This window comes from Apteryx mantelli, chromosome 1, assembly GCF_036417845.1.
Source record: "Apteryx mantelli isolate bAptMan1 chromosome 1, bAptMan1.hap1, whole genome shotgun sequence".
Lineage (NCBI taxonomy): Eukaryota > Metazoa > Chordata > Aves > Apterygiformes > Apterygidae > Apteryx > Apteryx mantelli.
This window is the reverse complement of record NC_089978.1, coordinates 95,793,989-95,814,021: the sequence shown is the minus strand read 5'-3', so window position 1 is coordinate 95,814,021 and position 20,033 is coordinate 95,793,989. Positions and strand designations below refer to the sequence as shown.

At 41.5% G+C, this 20,033-nt stretch overlaps 2 protein-coding genes across 5 annotated transcripts in view; one reads left to right on the top strand and one right to left on the bottom strand.

Annotated features, from left to right (window-relative positions):
* The window catches only part of OTC (ornithine transcarbamylase), a 30,595-nt gene extending 20,409 nt beyond the window's left edge, over window positions 1–10,186 (bottom strand). For 2 of the 4 annotated variants that reach the window (XM_013941703.2, XM_013941704.2), the window contains exons 1-4: window positions 10,149–10,186; window positions 9,947–10,052; window positions 5,757–5,895; window positions 5,097–5,178 (exon numbers count right to left, since the gene is read on the bottom strand). In XM_013941703.2, the coding sequence (XP_013797157.2) occupies window positions 5,097–5,178; window positions 5,757–5,895; window positions 9,947–10,023 (298 nt within the window). In that variant the 5' untranslated portion in view covers window positions 10,024–10,052; window positions 10,149–10,186. Of the gene's footprint in view, window positions 1–5,096; window positions 5,179–5,756; window positions 5,896–8,321; window positions 8,550–9,946; window positions 10,053–10,148 lie in introns of those variants that run through there. The other 2 variants (XM_013941705.2, XM_013941706.2) reach the window with 2 other exon arrangements.
* Window positions 10,187–13,435: 3,249 nt separating this feature from the next.
* The window catches only part of RPGR (retinitis pigmentosa GTPase regulator), a 68,173-nt gene continuing 61,575 nt past the window's right edge, over window positions 13,436–20,033 (top strand). The window contains exons 1-2 of the mRNA XM_067289753.1: window positions 13,436–13,556; window positions 15,713–15,838. Of these exons, the coding sequence (XP_067145854.1) occupies window positions 13,526–13,556; window positions 15,713–15,838 (157 nt within the window). The 5' untranslated portion in view covers window positions 13,436–13,525. The remainder of the gene's footprint in view (window positions 13,557–15,712; window positions 15,839–20,033) is intronic.

The following is a 20,033-nucleotide window of genomic DNA, read 5'->3' as shown; positions in this document are numbered from 1 at the left end:
GAAATTTGTAGAAAATCCTGATGTGGACAGACCAATCTTGTCAAGACAACGACATGCGGAGGAGTGAGCCTCTATTAGCAGAGATGACAAAAATCTAGAAGGAAGCCCATATTATTTTTATTGCCGTGAAGAGAAAAGCTGCATACAGCACAGAAGAGCTGAGACCCGTCTTCTTTAGCAAAGTATGATTGCTTGGAGGTGCTAACAAATTCTGTGCCCTTAAACACGAAAAAAAAAAAAAGTAAAAAAAATTAAAAGCTGCTCGAACTGGTTCTAGCCATTAGATGGCACTGCAAACATCGCCGGGACTGCAGCTTCAACACGGTGTTAAGTTGATCTCACAGCTACCACTCTTTAAAAATGATTGAACCAGGAACGAACACTGAAACTTTTCACAGGTAAAACCAAGGAACCCAGGTCAGGCTCCAGGCCAGGGCAGGAGAGCAATCCAACCCTTCATGCTGCTCTGCCAGCACACCACAACCAGACCTCCAAAACAGAGCAGCCCTTATTAAAGTCCATCCCACGCAAGTGGCAGGGCTGAGATGAGGTCTGCCACTTCAGATCGATTCAGACAGTCTCTAGATTTTAAAACCAAATGGATAAAAATAACATCAGAAAATCACTGCCTTTTGAATGCCACAATTTCCCTTAACATCAGATTAAAAATAATGTTGCTCCAGACCCCATCTGAAGGGCCAATCTCTCCCCATCCAGCCTGTGTATATTCACTTTATTGAATGGGCCTGATTTTACTTTCCCTTTGTCATCATTAAGGGTTGTCCCAACTCACAATGATTAGAGTCAGACCCAGCAAGTTTTTAAGAATGACATGTTACTAATTCTGTTATTATTATTTACCATTATAAAAACATTCACTATAAATTTGCTGGTTGCACTGCCCTCCTTTCTTGTTTTTTTCAGAAGCCTTTTTGTATTAAGGCAGGAAATTTTTTTAGGTTTCCCCAGATACTTTCACCTCCTCTCTGCAGCACAGACACAAACACTGTATTTATGAGGATGTGTATGTGAACAGTTGCCCAGACATTACAACCCATCTATTCAAGACAGGTCTTTAAGTCAAGACCTCAAGGATGAAAAGTCATCCGTGGTAACTTCTCAGGTTTTCTGCAGTTATTTTTCAAAGTCACATATGATTATGTCAGTGATTTATATCAACAAGTTCCACACAATACAACAGTTCTGCACTTCAGTTCTTCACAAGAATACACTTTGGTAGATCTGTCACATCCCAGGCTCCCATGGACATGCCCTGTTTTTCTATAAGTGATATCCAGGTAGGAAAAGAGGAATCAGACCATTTATTTAGAATTGTCAGACATCAGGTAACCCAGTCAGAGCTACCACCTGGAGCCCATGTACACAGCAGAGTCCTATTGCGCTGGACTTTCTGCTCATGAACCAGCCATCTGTGCAGGGCGCAAAAACGTATTTCCATCCAAAACTTTCCATCTGGAAATACAGGAGCTCTGTACTCTAGCTTTGGATATAGTTGCAGAGAAAGAGCTTGCGCTTTCATTAGCATCCAGAGTACTAGCAGAACTTCCTGAAGACACACAAGCACCAGTTCAGCAAGTAACAAGCACAGGCTTGAGTGCCTTGGTGAACTGGAAGATCTAATCCTCTTCATTGTCACAAGATGGTCATATTTAAAGCCAAATGCTAACTGCTTATACTTATTTTTGATGCATCATCTGCAACAAGCATGCCTCAGGCTGTGGCACAGTCTTGAGCTGGCTTATGCAAACTCTTTTACTAAGGACATGAGTTCTGGTAGTTATACAGACAAGTGGCGAGATCTCCATGCCAGTCTGTCCCTGTTATGTTGGGTAAAGGGGCCAAAGCAAATCCTCTAGTTCACACACTGGATACACAGCTATGGGGTTGCCTCTCCATCACAAGGAGACATACGTACCCATCTTCTCAAGCTCAAAGAAGGATCCTTTTTTTTTTTTTTTTTTTACATTGCAAAACATCTGGATTTGGATTTGCTAGCTTACTCACTGCCTACCAAGACTTAAACCTAGAAAGCTGTTATCTGCCTAGACTGATAACAAAGAACCCTTTAGGCAGCAATTACAGGAACAGTTCTCAAGCAGAAGACCATTCCCTAACGGTATTTTTTTAAAGCTACATGTCTAAGCAGATAGTAAGATAACAGAGACCTCTTGCCCCCTTTGTAATGTAGCCAACCTACACAATACTAGCCATTCTAACTAAAAAACAGACTTTCCATTTCCTGCCATGTACTACCATCACGAGTCCATTAGAATATATGAAGTGATGCAACTATTATTGTCCCTGTATGTAGTAGTCTTCAGACATGGACTTCATTTTCCTCTCATCCCAGTGTGAGCTGGGATTAATACCACTAAAGCCAGTGGCAGTACACCTCTATAAAGGTATTGGAAGCTGTGTCTCTAGTACACAATGAAAGAAGGTATACAGAGTTTTTCTGCCTGTATTATTTGCTCTCCACTTCTACCTTGTGACATATTGTCTACATTCAGCATCTGTGAAATGGCTGGATTTATTTATAATTTCCTCGCTGAAAAGTAACTGCAGCTATGTGTTTTAAGAGCATCAGGGACAGCCAGCATATTTTACACCAAAACTATAAAAAAACAGGGCATTCACTTTTATAAAATAAATATCCTCAGGCATGGCATAAGTAATATATGACCATATGGAATACCTTTGTTTTCAAAAATTCTGCAAGATTTTATACAGAATGGGTTTGGGACTCTGACTGCAAACAGATGACATATTTTCCAGTATAATAGCACAGATGACACATTTTTTAATATAATAGTCAGTGATAGTAATAAATTTATCAGGCTCAGCAAAACTGTATTTATTTTGCCAATATGTTATGGAAGTTTTTTGTAGTTCTTCATTAAACTTACAAAACTATTACTAGTCTTAAAAAATGTAAAAATAATATGAGTTTCAGAAATATTCATTAGGACAAGATTATATTTGTTCAGAAGAGTAGAGCATCAAAGAATTATACCACAAGGATCAGTACATTATTCAGTACAGTTCCAATGCCATCAGAATAACATAATTTGGAGACACAATATGTTAGAAAAGACACAAATGTTAACTGTTCGTTTTACAATGCATTACAAATTAATATTTATCTATTTTTCAAGTATGGAGTTCTTTAGAGGCACAGGGACAACAGGACTTTTGAAAAGACCTTCACAGTGTTAATATATAGCAGTAATCTCCTAGACACTGCACAGAGCCGATTTTGTAAACAATGCTTTCCTAGACTCTACTTCTTTTTAATGAAATACATTGATTTTCATCTAATTGTTCCTGAGAGTTGCAAAGTTTATTCATATCAATCTGATCACCAGAGCTTTGTCCCACAAGTGACCTTTCCAAGATCTTGAAAGTACGGCTCTTGGGAAATGCTATTTGAGACGACTCATGCATTTTGTAAATAAACATTTCAATCTTTCACTGGACATTAGAAAATTGGTATGAAACTAGTTTATTTAGCTGAAAGGAACGTGTGTGACCCCACATTTGCTTTGAGTTAGAAATTCCAAGGGAGAAGTCACGTATCTTAAAAAGCAGCTGAAATGTACAGAATTTCCATGGCCTGAAAAAATTTGAGTCTGCTTTCGAAGAAAAGTTTTAGGCTTAAGGGACTTAAGACCAATTAACTGAAGGTGTGAAGTTAATGCATATAAGCTAAACTGCATTAAAGTCTGTTGTGGAAGCTCTTACTCAGAAATAAATGGTCTTTTTTCACTGGAGCTTAATTCTTGGATGAATTCATGTGCATTAACTCCCAGCCTTAAGCTAATTCATTTGAACTTTCCTGAGATTCTCCCTTCCATAAGCCTTCAAAAGTCAAGGACTAAATAATGCCTCCCTCAGAATATACAAGCAAGAAGGATAAACAGGTTCAGAGAATTCCTGATTCCCTGCCCATGTACCAGGTTGAGAGGCAGTTATAAACTGTCCTAAAAACTCCAGAGTTCAAAGGTGGGCTGGTTTCACAGGGAGGAAAGTCAAGATAAAAGCCCATACATAAGTCCTACTTATCTGGAGGGAACAAGTCTATCAGACAAGATCAACAAGCAAAGCACTGTGCCAGAGGACATGAAGACAAACTCAGAATTGGTTGCAGATTACCTATCTGCATCTTCCTCCCATTATTTTTACATTCTCACTACCTTACAGAGAAATGTGAATACTCAATGTATTTCCTGTCCCTTCTCTAGGAATAAGTCAGCCTAAGAAATATTGGGTCAACTTAAACGTGAGAAGGGCAAGGTTCTCCTTCCCTGATGAGTAAAAATGTACTCATAAGACAGACACCAACCTGTAGCAATTCCTGGGGTGTGAAGTTAGAATGTATAGCGACGAAATATGGGGACAATATTGCTAACACAAGCACATGAATGATTTATTTCAGTGGTCCCATTGACTTCAGAGCAACTACCTTGTAAATAAAGATGTGCTTGTGTTTCAGTGCTTGCAGGACTGTATCCTGAAAGAATAATGTTCCAGGGCCTGATCTTATTAGGCTAATACCCTGGCGTCTCCATCAAGTTATCTTCCCCTGTAGGTAATCGTGTTAAGTTTCCTTTTTCCCTAATCTACATCAAGGCATTACTATGATTCCCAGTCTAAACACATACTCTGGAATATGACAACAGTATATGCATAATACATTAGAAAAATATTTATTAGAGCTTGCTCAGGATTAAATTTGAGATGCTTACTAAAATGTGTGTTAGGAAAGTGTGCATCTTGCCAGCATGACTGGGAGCTTACATCAGAAACACTTACTTCTACCTGTTATTTTATTTCTAATCTATCTCGTTTTGGAATGATCTTGGGGGGGAGGGATTTCAGTGATCAAAGGGATGTGCCTGAAATATTAATAGGCAGGGTGAAACACAGTTAGCTACCATTCTTTTCCTATTTATGCTTTTCAACTTTAGACTTCTTCTGAGTAGAAACTCCTAAAAACAAAATTAAGTAGTGTTTTTTAGTACATACATATTCACAGTATGGAGTTTCAAATAAATCTGACCATTGCTCTGACCTACCTGTTTCTGTGGATAATCTTGTTCTTGTGCTTCTCTTCTCAAAAATCATGGCCAAAGATTTTCCTTGCATCAAAGGCAAATACTGGAAAACAGGAATTGAAGGCATTTCAGTTTTATAGTCATTACACACTTTCCAGTGTGAAATACTTCTTTCACATTTTAATCCACCATTAGTATAATTATAAATTTCTTTACCATAGTTCTGTTCTCCTGTTCTTCAAGTAAGTAATGGGAAAGGTTAGAGAGAAAGAACTAATTTGGGGCCAAAGAAAACTGCATTTTGGGGCTTGATTTGAACTAGCATTAAGGAGAACTCTTATACTAATTTTCTCCCCATATAGGACAGGGAAGTGTCTTCTAGTTCCTGCACCATTTAGTGCTGCATGTACACCATGTGTAGATGAATGGGGTTAGCCAATAACAATTAGCTGTACAAAGCTGTGTAACTTTTCATTAGCAAAGTCCTCTGAAGTATCTGAAGAACGACTCTAAACATTTTACAGGAAGGTTCTTTGATTTGCAGTACGTGATTTACGGTATTTAAGGGGTTAAGTGATGATGTTTAGGACAAGCCAGCTGAACTGCTGATTCCCAATATCTTTCATAACAACCTTTATTTTCACCTTCTGAGTGACCTAAATGACAGTTAAAGCATTTTACCTCTCCTTTGTGCTTTATTCTTTGTTTCAAATCTGAGGCCATCCATACCAAATACTTGAGTTCATCTGCTGTGTAATTCTGTAGAGTGAGGAGGTCACGGCCTTTCAGATGAACATTCATTTGAGCTGGTTGCCCACACCTGCATCAAAAGAGCAGCAAAAATATGCTTTTTGTCATTTGGCAATAAATTGTACTCATGTTAAAGCCAATGAGCAAGCAGCTGAAATGTGTCTCATTTGACTCCCCTCATCTGACCCAGCTGGATAAACTTGATGGCCTGTGTTAATTAGTTTGAATAACTTTTACTGTCACACAGAGACAACATGCCACAATTTACTCTGTTGATCACCACAGTAACAGCCTCTCAAATTGTATCATAATCTGTGCATTAGATATATTTTCTTATGCCTTCTGATATGTGTATGACTTGACTGTTTGCTGTCTAAGCAAATAAACCTAAATGCATAAAGCCATTCAGAGCTTGGTGAAATGACTTTTGACTAGACTGTATATCTGCCCTTCAGGGCACAAAATATGCGGAACTGATCTCGGTGTTCTTTCTCCCCCTTGCATGCTTTGTGGATAGATAGGACACTTGCCACATTCCACCCTCATGCATATAAAAGGTGGCATTTCTATAAATGTGTATGAAAACTCTTGATTATACATGGTACTGGGGAATAAGGTAACCAAATTTAAAAATAACAAAATAGCCACATGCCCTGGCCCTTCTCCTGTCACATAAAAAACATTCAGAGTGCGTGCAATGTATTTATTCAGCATGTGCACAGTGTGTCCAGCCAGATTTATGAATGTGAAAAGCTAGTTTTAGAATCAAGTGAAATTGAATGTTGATAATCACCCACAGAAGTTGCGCAGTAACATTTCTGTTAGCTTAGATGGCATGTCTTAATGAAACAGTAGAGAGCAAGCCAATATTTCTACAGACTTAATGCTAGTAATGGAGAGTGACAGTTCAGCTCCTTCTCTGGCACTGTTTCTACAGCCCTCTTTAACCTAACACAGCTTGCACTGTACTCTTGCTAAAGTTTGGATGGGTACAAGCTAAACATACCTTCTTAATTAAAGGCAGCAATTTTAAACTGATCTGGTGGAGTGGAAATCAAAGAAACACAAACAAATTGTCTGAGTGCAACTACTGGTCTTTTATTTCCAAGCAGGCTCCTCTTCAGCTCACCTTTGAGGTCAGGCTCAGTTATAACACCTGCCAATTGTCAAGTCTTTGAGTCCATTGCCAGGAAAACTCAGGAAAATTCTGTTCATGCTTCAAGTCAATTCTTATGAATCAAAGCCCACTAGTACATAGGCCTATGGTGACTTCTAGAGATTTTAGCATTTTATCAGTTAAACCTGGAAGGATGGACTCTTTTTCCTCTGAATTTTGTGGAATAGGCTCAAACTGAAACTGAATGTGGAAGACCACAGCTCTTAAAGTAATGGTACACATTATCACTGTCCATTTGACATCCCAGCACAAATTGCATGACTTTTCAAAACAAGTAGCAGAATTTTTCCTTTACTTGAAAACATTTAAATGCTGTGTATTTTCCATCTAGATACCTTAAAAGTGCTGTAGCTACACATTATACCACTTCCACTATGAAGACTTTTTTTTTACTGAAAATGATTACATATAACCACAGAAACATGGACAAGATTTGAAGAAGTAGCACATGGAATGCAGATGCCCTGGAGATTAATACCCCTGGAAGTCAGTGTATGCTGTCATATATGAGGGCAATGTGCTCCAGAGGTTTTGCAGAATACCATAGGATTCACCGCTAAGCTAAGCACAGACCACTGCAAAGATTCCCATCAATGTGCATGATCAGAATCCAGTCTCTGCACAGGCCCCAAACTGCTGGCGGACTGGACCTGTCTGCAGCACTAAGCAGACAAAAGAATGGATTTCTTGCTTTCAAAGTTTAGAGTAATGTTGCGTATGTATTTTCTTACAGTGTCTCTGAAATGTGATTAAGTAAAATATAGTCTAAATTTTATATATAGCTTCAGTAATAAATATTTGTCAGTAACACTTAAAGTAATAATGTACATTTCCAAGCCATAAAGACTAAGTCTGACACCATCACAATCTTTAATGAGATAACGTTACATATTTTGCTATAACTGTTATAATTCTGCCTCCATGCCTGTCTCCAAACTAAGGTAAACAACCCAGAAAACGTTAGAAAGCACCCATATGCCCCATTCCAGAAACTGAAGTGATAGCAAAACATAGGGCTAGCAAAATGATTCCCTGCACTTCTATATTCAGTACCCACAGAGAGGAATATACCTGGCATTTGAAGAAAGGTTGGTCATTCATATGTCAGACATCTTCCACCACAGAATGAAAAATAGCCTACCAAGGCAAACTATTAAAATCAAGCCTTGAAAACTCAGTCTTACAAGGGATTTGCTCTAACTTTAATGTGTATATTCTGAAGGAAATGTAGTTTCATAATTGTGTGTTCTCATTTTCCCCCCCTAGAACATATAGGGATTTGCTACTCTGTCCAGTTTTGGGAAACAAAAAATACTCACTTGTACTGTTTTCATCTACGCAATTGTTTGCTGCTTGGTCACTCTGCTCTCCTTCAGTGAATTGTTTCTAGTCCTCAGTGCTGCTCTTTGAGTTTCTAATTGAAGCTTATGATTACTTCAAGGCAGTTACAGAGGTTGTCCACTCTGAACCTCCCAAAGAGCAACTTCTGTTCATGACCTCTTGTTTAACTATTTAGCCCTACTGAGAGGCGAATTGAGAAGCATCCATCTCTGTAACTTCTGCACTGGTAGATAAAATAGCACTAAAATAGGCTACCCAGAGAGGATTTGGAATCACCACCCCTGGAGATTTTCAAGACTTGGTAAGCAAATCCATAACTGACCTGACCTGCTGTTGTCATGCTACAACCAGAAAGTTGGACTAGAGATCCCTTCCTGCCAACATTTCTGTGCTCCCATGATGACTCTGTTTTATTGCTATGACCTTCAGAAATGTGTTCCCCTCCCTATTGTCCACATCTTCTCAAATAGAGACAGAGGTGGACAAATAAATTCCAGAGAAGGGGCATGAGATAACATACCAAAGTTAAAATGTGACAGGCAGAATAGCAAGGTCAAACAGTTGGCTTAATACCTTCTGAGCAGGGATAGCAATTACTTAGGATCATTAGCATAGATTGCTATATCTTGGGTTATCTTGCAGTATCAATCTTTGTGTGCTTAACTTGTAATGTTCACAGACAGTGATGATAGCTTATGCTAATGATATGATACAAATTGTAAAAACAGAACCCTAAAAATAACATCCAGTTATTGTATGGGGAGTCTAATAAATTAGCTGACTTAGCAGTTGTTTTCCACAATTGCTTTTCTATCATCTCTGCTAACCAGAGAAAGTTCCCACCAATTGCCAGCAGTGGAAACCCCAAATCCATAAAGAAAATATCACCCAGGCTTCAGGACCGCTTTAAAACTGTAGCAACTGAATCACATAACTTGGAAAACATTTGTTTTCCAGTTGATGTAAATGTGGAATTAAGTCTTAAATTTTAACTCAGTTCTTGAGATGTGACAAGCATTAGAAGCGGCTCGCTGGAACATTGTGATAGGTACATTTCTGAAGCCACAGGGAATGGGAAAATCTATGCCACTGAAGAAAGAATCCAAAGTCAGGTTTTCAGGTCTACATGGTTAATTTTGAAATTCATGTCACATACTGCTCTTCCTGCATGCATCAAGCATGTATACAAACAAATTAATGCTGAAGTTGAGATTCACCTTGCAGCTTCAAGGAGGGAATCTTCCCACCAGTACTGGTCAAAATACTTCTCTAAACATATTAGAATTTCCTATACTTTATCCAGATAGTTATTTATTGTATACAAGTACCTGCAGTGTACACTGAACTCAAGAGGAAACACTTTTTTCATGTGTTGCTAAACCCCATGGAAAGAATTAACAAGATTTCACAAACATTAAAAGGAAAATCCTCCGGTCTCACAAGGACTCAGAACTTGCTGCCTCAGAAGGCAAAGGGGGACTACACACCGTAACAGAAGCCTTTATCTGAAACACTTACTTGTTCACAGACTTCAATCGCTTTAGTGTCCAGGTTTCTGATTAAATGTCAGTGAATGCCAGAGAAATCTAAAGCATAAGCTTACCAAAAATGTCGCACCAGATGCTTGCTGTTCTTTGATAAATTTGTAATACTGAAGAAGTTCCTCAAATTAAAAAGCATCTTCCTTTTGTATTATATTTCTCTTAGTCCTGCAAATAAAGTCAAGAGAAATGAAGTCGTAAGAGGCAGAGAATGAGTTGTGCTGCTGTGCAAACAAGGGTAGTATGAAGAACAGACAACCTTACCTTATCTTTGATTTTTCCAGTCAGGGCTGGGCCTGGCGAGGGCTGAAACTGAGTCTTTTACTTGGTCAAATTCTATAGATAAAGGTTTTTCACAGGGTCCATTGCACAACTCACAGTTTGTGCATTTCTATGTGGGACCATTATATTACAGCTGTGTCAATATTATTTCTTAGCAATTTCATGCTTGTTAAATACTTGTACAGGAGCATGCCCTAGCAGAAAAAGGCAAGAGAAGAATGGGGAATGACCATACTAAAAATAAATTTTGTTGTTGACTTTTTTTGGAATAAGCTTTAAATTGTGCTATGGTTGCATTAAACAGCACTCAGCGAGGCCCAGTAAGTTAAAGTATTATGACCTGCATAACACTCTATGTTAAAGCTCTCTATACATTCGGATGTTGGTCAAATCCTAAATAATGATGTGATTTCATTTAAAATTTTTATCTTCAGATATTTGTCAAGTAAGACTTTATGCTGCATGTGCTATAGGTGCTTTTGAAATATGGCCATGAGTTTCTCATTTCCTCATCTGTAAAAAAAAAAAAAAAGTACTTATTTAATTCAGGGTGATGGCATCAGGCAAAAAATATTTTCTCAGAGATGGTGATGTGTTCATATACTACTGAGAGAACCACATATAAGAAATTAAAGACTGACTGCCCAAGCAGGAGAGCCTGCATTGGAGAAGTCCTGCAGGGCAGTGGCTAGTTGGTTGGATCTGTTCAGGCAACCCAAGGACAAACTGATGAGCTTAGAAAAAATAATGATTGAGGTGTTTGGAAAAAACAGCAGCTGCAAGGGGAGATATCAGACTGGAAAAAAAATACAGAAATGAGCACAAAGGGAGAGAAAGAGGCAGACACCCAGACACACGAGGGAAAGCCTGGGCAAGGGTTTCCCTCCTGGCTGCACTTTCGTCCCAAACGCTGCTCCTGGCACTCAAGCCCCTCCACCGAGGACTGCACTCGAGCAGCGAGAGATGCCCAGGAGGGGAGGTGACAAGCCAGGGGAAAGGAGCAGGAGGTGTTGGGCCCCCAGCACCATCTCTCAGGCCTGAGCGATGCCATCTCCAGCCATGGTGCCCCACCAGCGAGGCGAGGCAAGCAGGAGGCAGGTGGGCAGGCAGGGATGCAGGGGGGTGTGAGCCCCCTCTGCGAGGTCGCCCCCGGTCCAGGGACCACCCAGCTGCAGGGTCACACTCGGCCCTGTCTGTGTGCCCATGGGCTCCTGCCAAACAAGCAGGAGCGAGAAGCGCCGAGTTGGGCCTGGGCTGGGCACTGCTCGCTTCCTTCTCTTGGGGCAGCAGCAGCAGCTCCTGGTGCTCTACCATGGAGCTGCCTCTTGTCCCTGGCACTGTGTTTGGGGGCTGCCAGGGCTGCGGGGCATCCTGCAGGGCTGGGCTTGGGGCTGGCGCAGGCATTTGGGGGAGACGGGGCATTTGGGACACATGGGAGATGCGTTGCTGGCTCCTTGAGGTTACTCGCTGCCGCGGTGAACTGGGCCAGGAGACGTCCTGCAGGGAGGGGGTAAAGTGGTGGCTGGGGGGGGCGGCTGCGATGAAGAGCAGGAAAGGCCCTTTGGCAGCAGCTCCTGAGGGCGGCCATTTAGCGAAGGCCTCCTTCCTCCCCGCAGGGAGGGACTGACCCACAACACCTCCCCTGCTCGAGCAGAAGCAGCACTCGGGGTGGAGGGGTAAGACAAGCAGGCAGAGACAGAGGCAGTGGCCCATGGGTCTACTCAGGACAGTGTCTGCAACCCCTCTGCTCCCTGCAGGGTCAGGGGCAGGAAGTGTTCGCCCAGGAGTCCCCAGCTCTCCAAAAGAGGAGGATGAGCAGTCCCCAGGCCCCTTCTCTGCCCAGGAAAGCAGTCACAGCTCCAGTGCTAGCCAGACTCCCATGGAAATAGGCAACAAAAACAGCCAGAAGCTGCCCCAGGAAGCTGAGAAACCAGGGCAGGTCCAGCTGGAGGGATGCCAGCAAGTCCCAGAGAAGCCCAAGAGGCTCTGGAAGGTGTGAGAGCACTCTGGCAACTGAGGTCGGCGGTCTCCAAGACCCAAGGCCTTAGCAAAGGCCAGCGCATGCAAGGAGGCCGAGGAGGCGGCACAGGCATGGCTAGTCTTGAGGAGCCCATACCCTGAGCCAAGACCAGGAGATGGGGGATGGTCAAACATTTCCTCAAGAGGTTTTTAATAAAACTCTTTTCCCTTGAGAAGAAGCCCACGGTGCGGCTTGTCTGTGCTAACAGTGCTCCAGGCAGGGCTGGCTATTGACTTAGACCCTTGAGGGGAGGCACTTTTCAGGCCCAGCAGCAAGCCAAGAGCACAGCAGGTCAGGAGTTTTGCATGGCTTTCCAAATGTGGGTCAGCTTGGGAGAGCCGCCAAGCAGCAATCGTGGAGTTCATCCTGAGGGGAGTGAGGAAGGAGAGGAGCAATGCACAGACTCTGGACTTCAGGAGAGGGCCTGTGGCTTATCCAGGGAATGGGGGGGTTCCCATGGGAAGGCAGCTCTGATGGGCAAAGGAGCTCAGGAAAGCTCACGGGTCTTTAAAGGCAGCCTCCTCCAAGCCCAAGAACAATCTGTCTGAATACTCAGAAAAATGAGCAGACATATGAGAAGCCTGGCTTGGCTAAGCAGGGAAGTCATGCCAGACGTCCAGTGCAAAAAAGCATCATCCAGGAGGTGGAAGCAGGGACAGGCTACAAAGAAAAAATACAGAAACGTTGCCCAGCCATGTGCGGATGGTGTTGGGAAAGCAAAGCTCAGCTGGAACTGAGACTTGCAAGGGCCATCAAGGGCCACAGAAAGAGCTTCTCTTGTTCCATCAGTGTTAAATGGCAGAACAAGGTAAATGTGGGACTGCCACTGACTTGGGTGGGTGACTGAGGGACAAGGCACTCAGCGCCGCCTTTGCTTTCACCCACAGCCTCTCTCCCAGCCCTCTGAGCCTGGAGGCAGGGATCGAGGAGGGGGGCAACCACCAGCAGTGAGAGGACACGAAAGGCGCGGAATGGCGGCGAGGCGACACCTCCTCCGCGAGCCTGGCGCTGTCGGGAAGATCCCGCCCCGCCCACGGCTCCAACCGCCGCCGCCAGCCCCGCCCGCGGCGCGCGGCACGGAGCCCTGCCCCCCGCCCCGCCCATGGGGCGCCGCGCCGCCGCCAGCCCCACCGCCCGCCGGCAGGGGGCGCCGCCGCGGGCCGCCAAGCTGGGTCGCCTCCTCCCGCCGGCCCCTCTCGGCCGGCGGGCGCTCGAGGCGGCCGGACGCTCTCTATGGCCGTTGCTAGTGGCAGGGGCTTTGTTTACTTCCGGCGGCCGGAGCGGCGCGGCGCGGCGCCGCCGTGAAGGGGGCGGGGGGCAGCGCTCGCCCGCAGCTGCCATGGCCGAGGAGGGGGAGCTGCCGGTGCCCGGTGAGTGGTGCCGGGCCCCGCGGGGACGGAGCTCCGGACCGCGGGCCTTCTTGTCCGCCGCGGCGCGGGGGGGTGACACCTGGTGCTCCCGTTGCCCCTCAACGGTCGCTGACCCCCCCTCTCCCGGGGGCGCGAGGCGGGGGCTGGGCGCGCGCCGCGCGCGGGGACGTCACGGGGGGGCCCAACGGCCGCGGGGCCGCGCGAGGTTCCTTTTAGGCCGCGGGGCCGGGTTCGTGTTTTCAGGTGTCTGAGAAAAGATCCCTAACACGTTATGCGGGGCTTACCCGCTGACGCGAAAGGTTAGACGGGGGTAACCTTGCTTTCTTGATCAGTTTTGCGTACTGGTACGATGTTAAGCAGACAGGTTCTTCCGTTAAAAAAAGAAAAAAGAAAATGAGGTTTGGTCTGTGGTTTGACCTATGGCAATCTGTAAAAATTCGCTCAGTGCTGAGACATCAAACAACTCATTTATGTTTTATGGACTTTAATTTTATAAGTTGCTAGGATTTGATTTCCCGATTGACAACTTAGATTTCAGTTATGAAGTTAATGAGCTATAAAGGACATTTAACTGATGCAATATTAATTAAATTCTTTGCTTTTTTGTATGCATTGTATTAAGAATATATAATTTTTCTCCCTGTTAATGTTTCTTAAAGAAAAAAGAAAAGAAACCAGAGACCTCTATCATAGCACTAGTGTCAAAGAGATCACTGTAAGCATGTTCAAATGATACGCAGCATGGATGTCTTTCTGGATGGAGATTAAAAACCAAAATGAAAATGTTTTTAGATAACTTCTGTCAGTATATCCACGATTGCAGGTTTATTTACATAAAAAGCTTGAATTCTCATACACAAAGTCTTGTTTTTAATAAAACAAAGAAAGTGAAAGGCACCTATAGGCGGTAAATACAAATCTATAAGTCTGCTGAATGGAATATATAAAATAACAAGTCATTTGTAAATATGGGAAAACTGTTGTGTTGAAGAACCGTGAAAATGAATATCAAATTTACAGGTAAAAAAAGAACTTTGAATATTGGATGTGAGGAATGAAACATTTCAGTGTATTTGTTTTCAATATAAGCAATGTTACTATTATGTTTAATTTTACAGAAGCAGCCTACTGTTATTCTGTATATTCATTTTACCGTATTTGTTATTCTCCAAAACATTGTACACTGTACTTTTTTTTATTTGCTAAAGAATGACTTGGTAGTTAAAGCACAAGGTTTGAAATTTTAAAATAGGAGGTCTAATTTTGCTTTGCCACAGTGAACTTGTAAGTTCTATTATTTTCAGTTTTTAAATTTTGAGGAAGTATTTTGAAGTGTTTTGATGAAAAGTGTTCTCAAAACACTTGTGTTATTTTAAAAGGAAAATGAATAGTTAATGTTAGATTATTTGAAACAATAGTGCTGACACTTGCTTTTGAAAGCGTGAAGAGAACTGAGAAAACTAGACAAGGGTGGATTGGCTGTGTTATATTTTGAGGTGGTTTTGATCCAGTTTTTTAGATCATAGTCGTATGATCAAAGGCAGTTGTGGCAACCCATGTTTTTGAAGGCTGAGAGTTTTGATTTTAGGGGGCCATTTTTAGAGCACATGTATCTTTTCAGATGAGTGAGGAAGAGTGGTCAGTTTGGAGCCTGTCACCTCTTTACAGTGTGTGTGTGTCTCTCTCTCTAATCCAATTTGGAAAACCTGTTTGAATTCAAGTATAAACGTAAGTGAGAACTCTTTGTCTCAACCTGCTTTCAGGATCAGCCTTTTATTTTACTGTATGGGGGCAATTTCTCAGAGTTTTTTCTGTCTTTCATACATCTAGTAGTTTTTCTTAGATGGCAGTGGTAAAGTACATTATTGTACTTTAAAGTAAATTATTGTATCCTTAGAAAACAGTATACCTGAAACGATACCTAGTCTCTTAGGAAATTCATGGAGGCTAGGAAGAAACCAGAGGACTAAAATGTGAGCCTGAAAATGAAGTCATCTTGGTGAAACTGAATAAAAGAAAACATTTCAGTCGTTTAAAAAAAAAAAATAGAAAAAAAGGAGGAACTAAAATGTGTAATTGGATAGGTAGTTACTATTTTTAATGTATGAGGCAAAATTTACTTGCACTAAAATTGACATTGTCTTTTTATGTTTTAGAATCAGGTGCTGTTTTCACATTTGGAAAAAGCAAATTTGCAGAAAACATTCCCAGCAAGTTCTGGTTCAAAAATGACAAGCCTGTACACATATCATGTGGAGATGAACATACTGCTATTGTTACAGGTCAGTATTGGAAATGAAGTATATGATAAGAGGCTATGTATTTGGACAGCTTGGAAAGCTATGATTCTCATTTGAATTTTGAGGTAATATAAAAGCGAGTTTAGGGGAGAGGAGAGGGAACTATTTTATAAGTGCTGTCAGATCCATCTGAAGTTAGTGGGAGGTGGCCTAAGGATTTCACAAGATATGCTCAGGAACACTCACAAGTGAATCTGTAATAAGAACTGGAATGTATTATGCTAGATTTAAAGTAAACATGACGTTGTACAATTTGAATACTTTATGTAAAACTGATGGTGTCCAGCAGACAATCTTAAATAGAGAGCTTTGTATCATGGAAGTAAACAGGATCTGTTGACAACAGTTAACAATTTCAAGCATGATAAAAGAAGAATATAGATTTCATGGACTGCAAAACATCTTGAGGTAAAATTATACAATCAATTTTTCAAGCCTAACTTCATAGAAGGTGAATTATCCATGAATAGATTCTGTTTTGAACAAAACTTCACACTTCTTGGATTGAACACATTTTATTAAATTGCCTGTTGCATAAAATTTATCATTTATATTTATTATCCTGGGGCACTGTGAAATTTTCTTTTGAATTGTTTTTAATATATCTTTCCATATGCCAATACCCAATTTGGAAAAACACTGCAATAATTCTAAGCTTAGACTGCTCAGTTTAAATTGCCTCCTTGAATTCGCCCAGTGCATGCCTGTGCCAGCACTGTTACCTAACCAGCAATAATCTGCTAACCCATGTCCCTGCAATAGTGTTCACGTGGATCAAGCTTTTCAAGCTTGCCTTGGAGATCACAGTTGAAATCAGCACCCTTTCTCCTCTGTCTTTTCCCACTGAAACACCATGTTTCAAAAATATCTCTGTAGCTGGCCTTTGCTGTTGTGTACAGATATGTCACCAAGGGAACTTCAAAATAAAAAGATCTTAATTTTCTCAAAGCTTTGGAAGAGAAGGGACTGGAGAAGTGAGGGTACAAAATTGGTATGGTACCAAGAGGTTTTTTAGGACATTGTTAAATAGAGACAAAAGTGAGGGCAAAATACTGACCCACACTGAACAACAGGAGAGAAACTGTAGCAGTCATACAAAAAGGCAAAGAAGGCCCAGAAAATCTCTGCCCCACATCTGTCTTTCACACCTGTGCACGCACATGTGGACCACACACTTCTGCTGTTAGATAGAGTGGGATGATACACTGGAATTACAGCCTTCGGTGAATGACGTTGAACCTTGGTAACACCTGGACTAGAAGAACTCTAGAGGTGCATGCTGATAATGAGTTTACCAAGAAGAGTACAGATTTTGTGGGGAACCAGGAGCTCCTTGAGATCCAGCTGAGCCTAACTTGGAAGAGCCAAGCAAACTCATTGAGGAAGGGAAAGTGTCTCAAGTAGGTGGGTGTTAGCGCATGCTTCATTTTGTTTTCTGGCACAAAATTCCCCCATCCTTTTTTTTTCACCCTGGGAGAGGTATTAGGATCTATGTATGTAGGGAAAAGTAGGAATACTACTAGATTTAAATCTGATAGAAATATATCAGATTTATACTAAAACATCTTGGTAATCATAAGCAAAATAATCACCCAAACTGATTTAAAACATTCCTAAAAGCTTATTTTGGGCAGGAGAGACAGCTACATCTAGTACTGAAAGTTGACAGAATGCAAATGAAGAAAATGCACAGGAACTAATATTCAGCTTTCAAACAAAATATTCAGAAAATTTCAAATACTACTTTCATCTAATCCAACATCAATATTTCTACATGGCTTTTAGGAAGCAAGGTGTAGAGTAAATATAAAGCTCTCTGTGCTTTGGCTTTCTAGATCAGGAGTTAGAGTTCAAAATAAATTTTATTTACATACTGTGGTTGTATGTTCAAATAGAAGGAAGCAGTGATGGTTTCTTTCTGACTTTGAGTTGGCTTGCTGGGCTAGTCAGGGTGACATTTCCTCCTCTGCTTTTGGAGTTTTGGGTTGAATTTTTTATTTCCTCACTCAGATTTCCCTCTTCCTCTGGCATGTTCTTGATTAAAATGTTCAAGCAGGTATTTTTTAAGCTGCTTCTTTAGATCTTTAACACTATCATGAGCAATCTATCTTCCAGCATCACTTGTGATATGTTTAACAATATTTATTTCCTTACTCCTATATTTTGGCCCAAGAATGCTGACAGTCCACTCCCTATATCTTTTATAGCTGCAGGCTTTGGAAAGCAACCATGTATATTCATCCAGTTGGGAGCTGGTCTGAAGTAAGTGTTCTTAAGTATATTTTTAAGAATCTCTTTTCAATTCCTTTCTATTAATATATTTTCTTTTCTGCAAACCTGCTAAAATTAACAGTTGTCTGTCTTATTCTTTATTGGCCTTGATTAGGGTATCCTAGGCATCTTGCCCACATTTGATCAGAGAGACTGATCCTGTTCATGAAGGGGAAGATGGTGATGACAGAAGATTCGTTTTCTAGACTTGGAGCTCTGGAGGAAATGGAAGTCCCCAGTGCAAGGGAGTAGAAGGAAAGAAAGAAATCTCAAGTCAAAAAATAGAAGTGTGAAGAACTGCATGGGGAAGCACAACATGATGTTACGCACATAATTTCAAGTGTTGTAAGGCATTAAATGTTCAACAATTTACACCAAAGAGACATTGCAATCTCTCCAGGTCTTTGGACATGAATCCTTTCTATTCTTTCTGCCTACCAACAGGCCATCAGAACATGGCACAGTATCTTTTGCACTCGGCTGCAAGGGAAGGATAAGGAAGATGATTGCTCCTACACATACCAAAGATCAACATAAGCATGTAGTAATCAACATGCTGAGCTCTTTTTGTTTGTATGGTGTTAAATGCCCTAAGCATTACTGGTTTTATTGCTCCATAAAGCTTGTATTTGGGGAATATCGTGACTTGTCTAACAAAACTGATGTCATCCCCATTCTCATAAGATGCACTTGATTTGTATATGAATTTTAAATGAGCTGTTAACACAGTTTATTCACAAAATAGCACAAATAAATACAAAGGAATCGTGGTGCCTGGCATATTATACTCTGCCCTAAAATTTTGCCCAGGTATAGCTTCTTGAAAGAATCTTACAATCAGCAGTATATATAAATACTCAAAGTCTGTACACAGTCTCCCTATTTTATGTCTCTCCCCTACCAGTATTGTTTAAAAAGCAACAGAGAAAATATGTAAAACATACCTTTAAACATCGGTGATAGGAATACTTCTCTACCTGCCATTTTCTTATCATGAAGCATGTTGAGTATCTAGTAACTTTTGCTCAGCTGGTGTTTCCCTGCTGCTGTATGAATGCCTCTACTATAGCTTCATGAACCAGAGGAGCACGTGATGGATGGATTTCCCAGGAATCACAGTTATGATGGCAGTCACCCATATGGGAAATGTGCTGGTTAGGAAACACTCTCTTCTTGAAGTCTCTCAAAAAGTCCTCTGTCCCTTAAGATGTAAGCATCTTGTGGCTTCCCTGATTGTTCCAAATGTTGCTGAAACATCCACTGGTGATACGCCAATATATACATACTTTGGAGAAGTACCCCAGTCTTGCATCAGGAGGAACATGGAGACTGGAGTTGGGAGTATGCATTTCTGTCACCAAAGCAGTCCTACTAGTCCCTTTCTTGATATCCTGTTGTTTCCCTTCTGTTACCCAGAGTAATTAATCTTACTCTGCTGTGCCTGTCTTCTGCCAGCCGTTCCAGATGGCAGACGGCCACACTCTGCATTTATCAGCACCAAAGAGGAAGCAGACAAGAGCAATCCAAGTTTGCGAGGTTTTGAACTATGATCCTTGCCTATTCATCTGCTGTTGAAGTAATTCTCACTTTAATGCAACTGTGGTGATGACTAGAGATAGCTCAGTATGCAATTACAAAAGTAGGGCTTTTTGCATACAAAATTCTGTAGCGTTTCCTGGCCAGCTTAGATTGCATCATGTGCCTGTTCCAAAACCCAGATGTGTTCCTTCATTACAGGCATCTGGCTTGGTTCCTCTGCAATGCCTATTGGTTTGCATTCACTGTCTGAATTATCTGCTTCGCAGTTTTCTTATTTTCTGTTATGCTGCTAAGTGTTGGAAGCCTGAAATTATAAAAGGCTGTCACTCAGCTGTTACATAATAAAAAAAAATTCCTCTCATCTCTT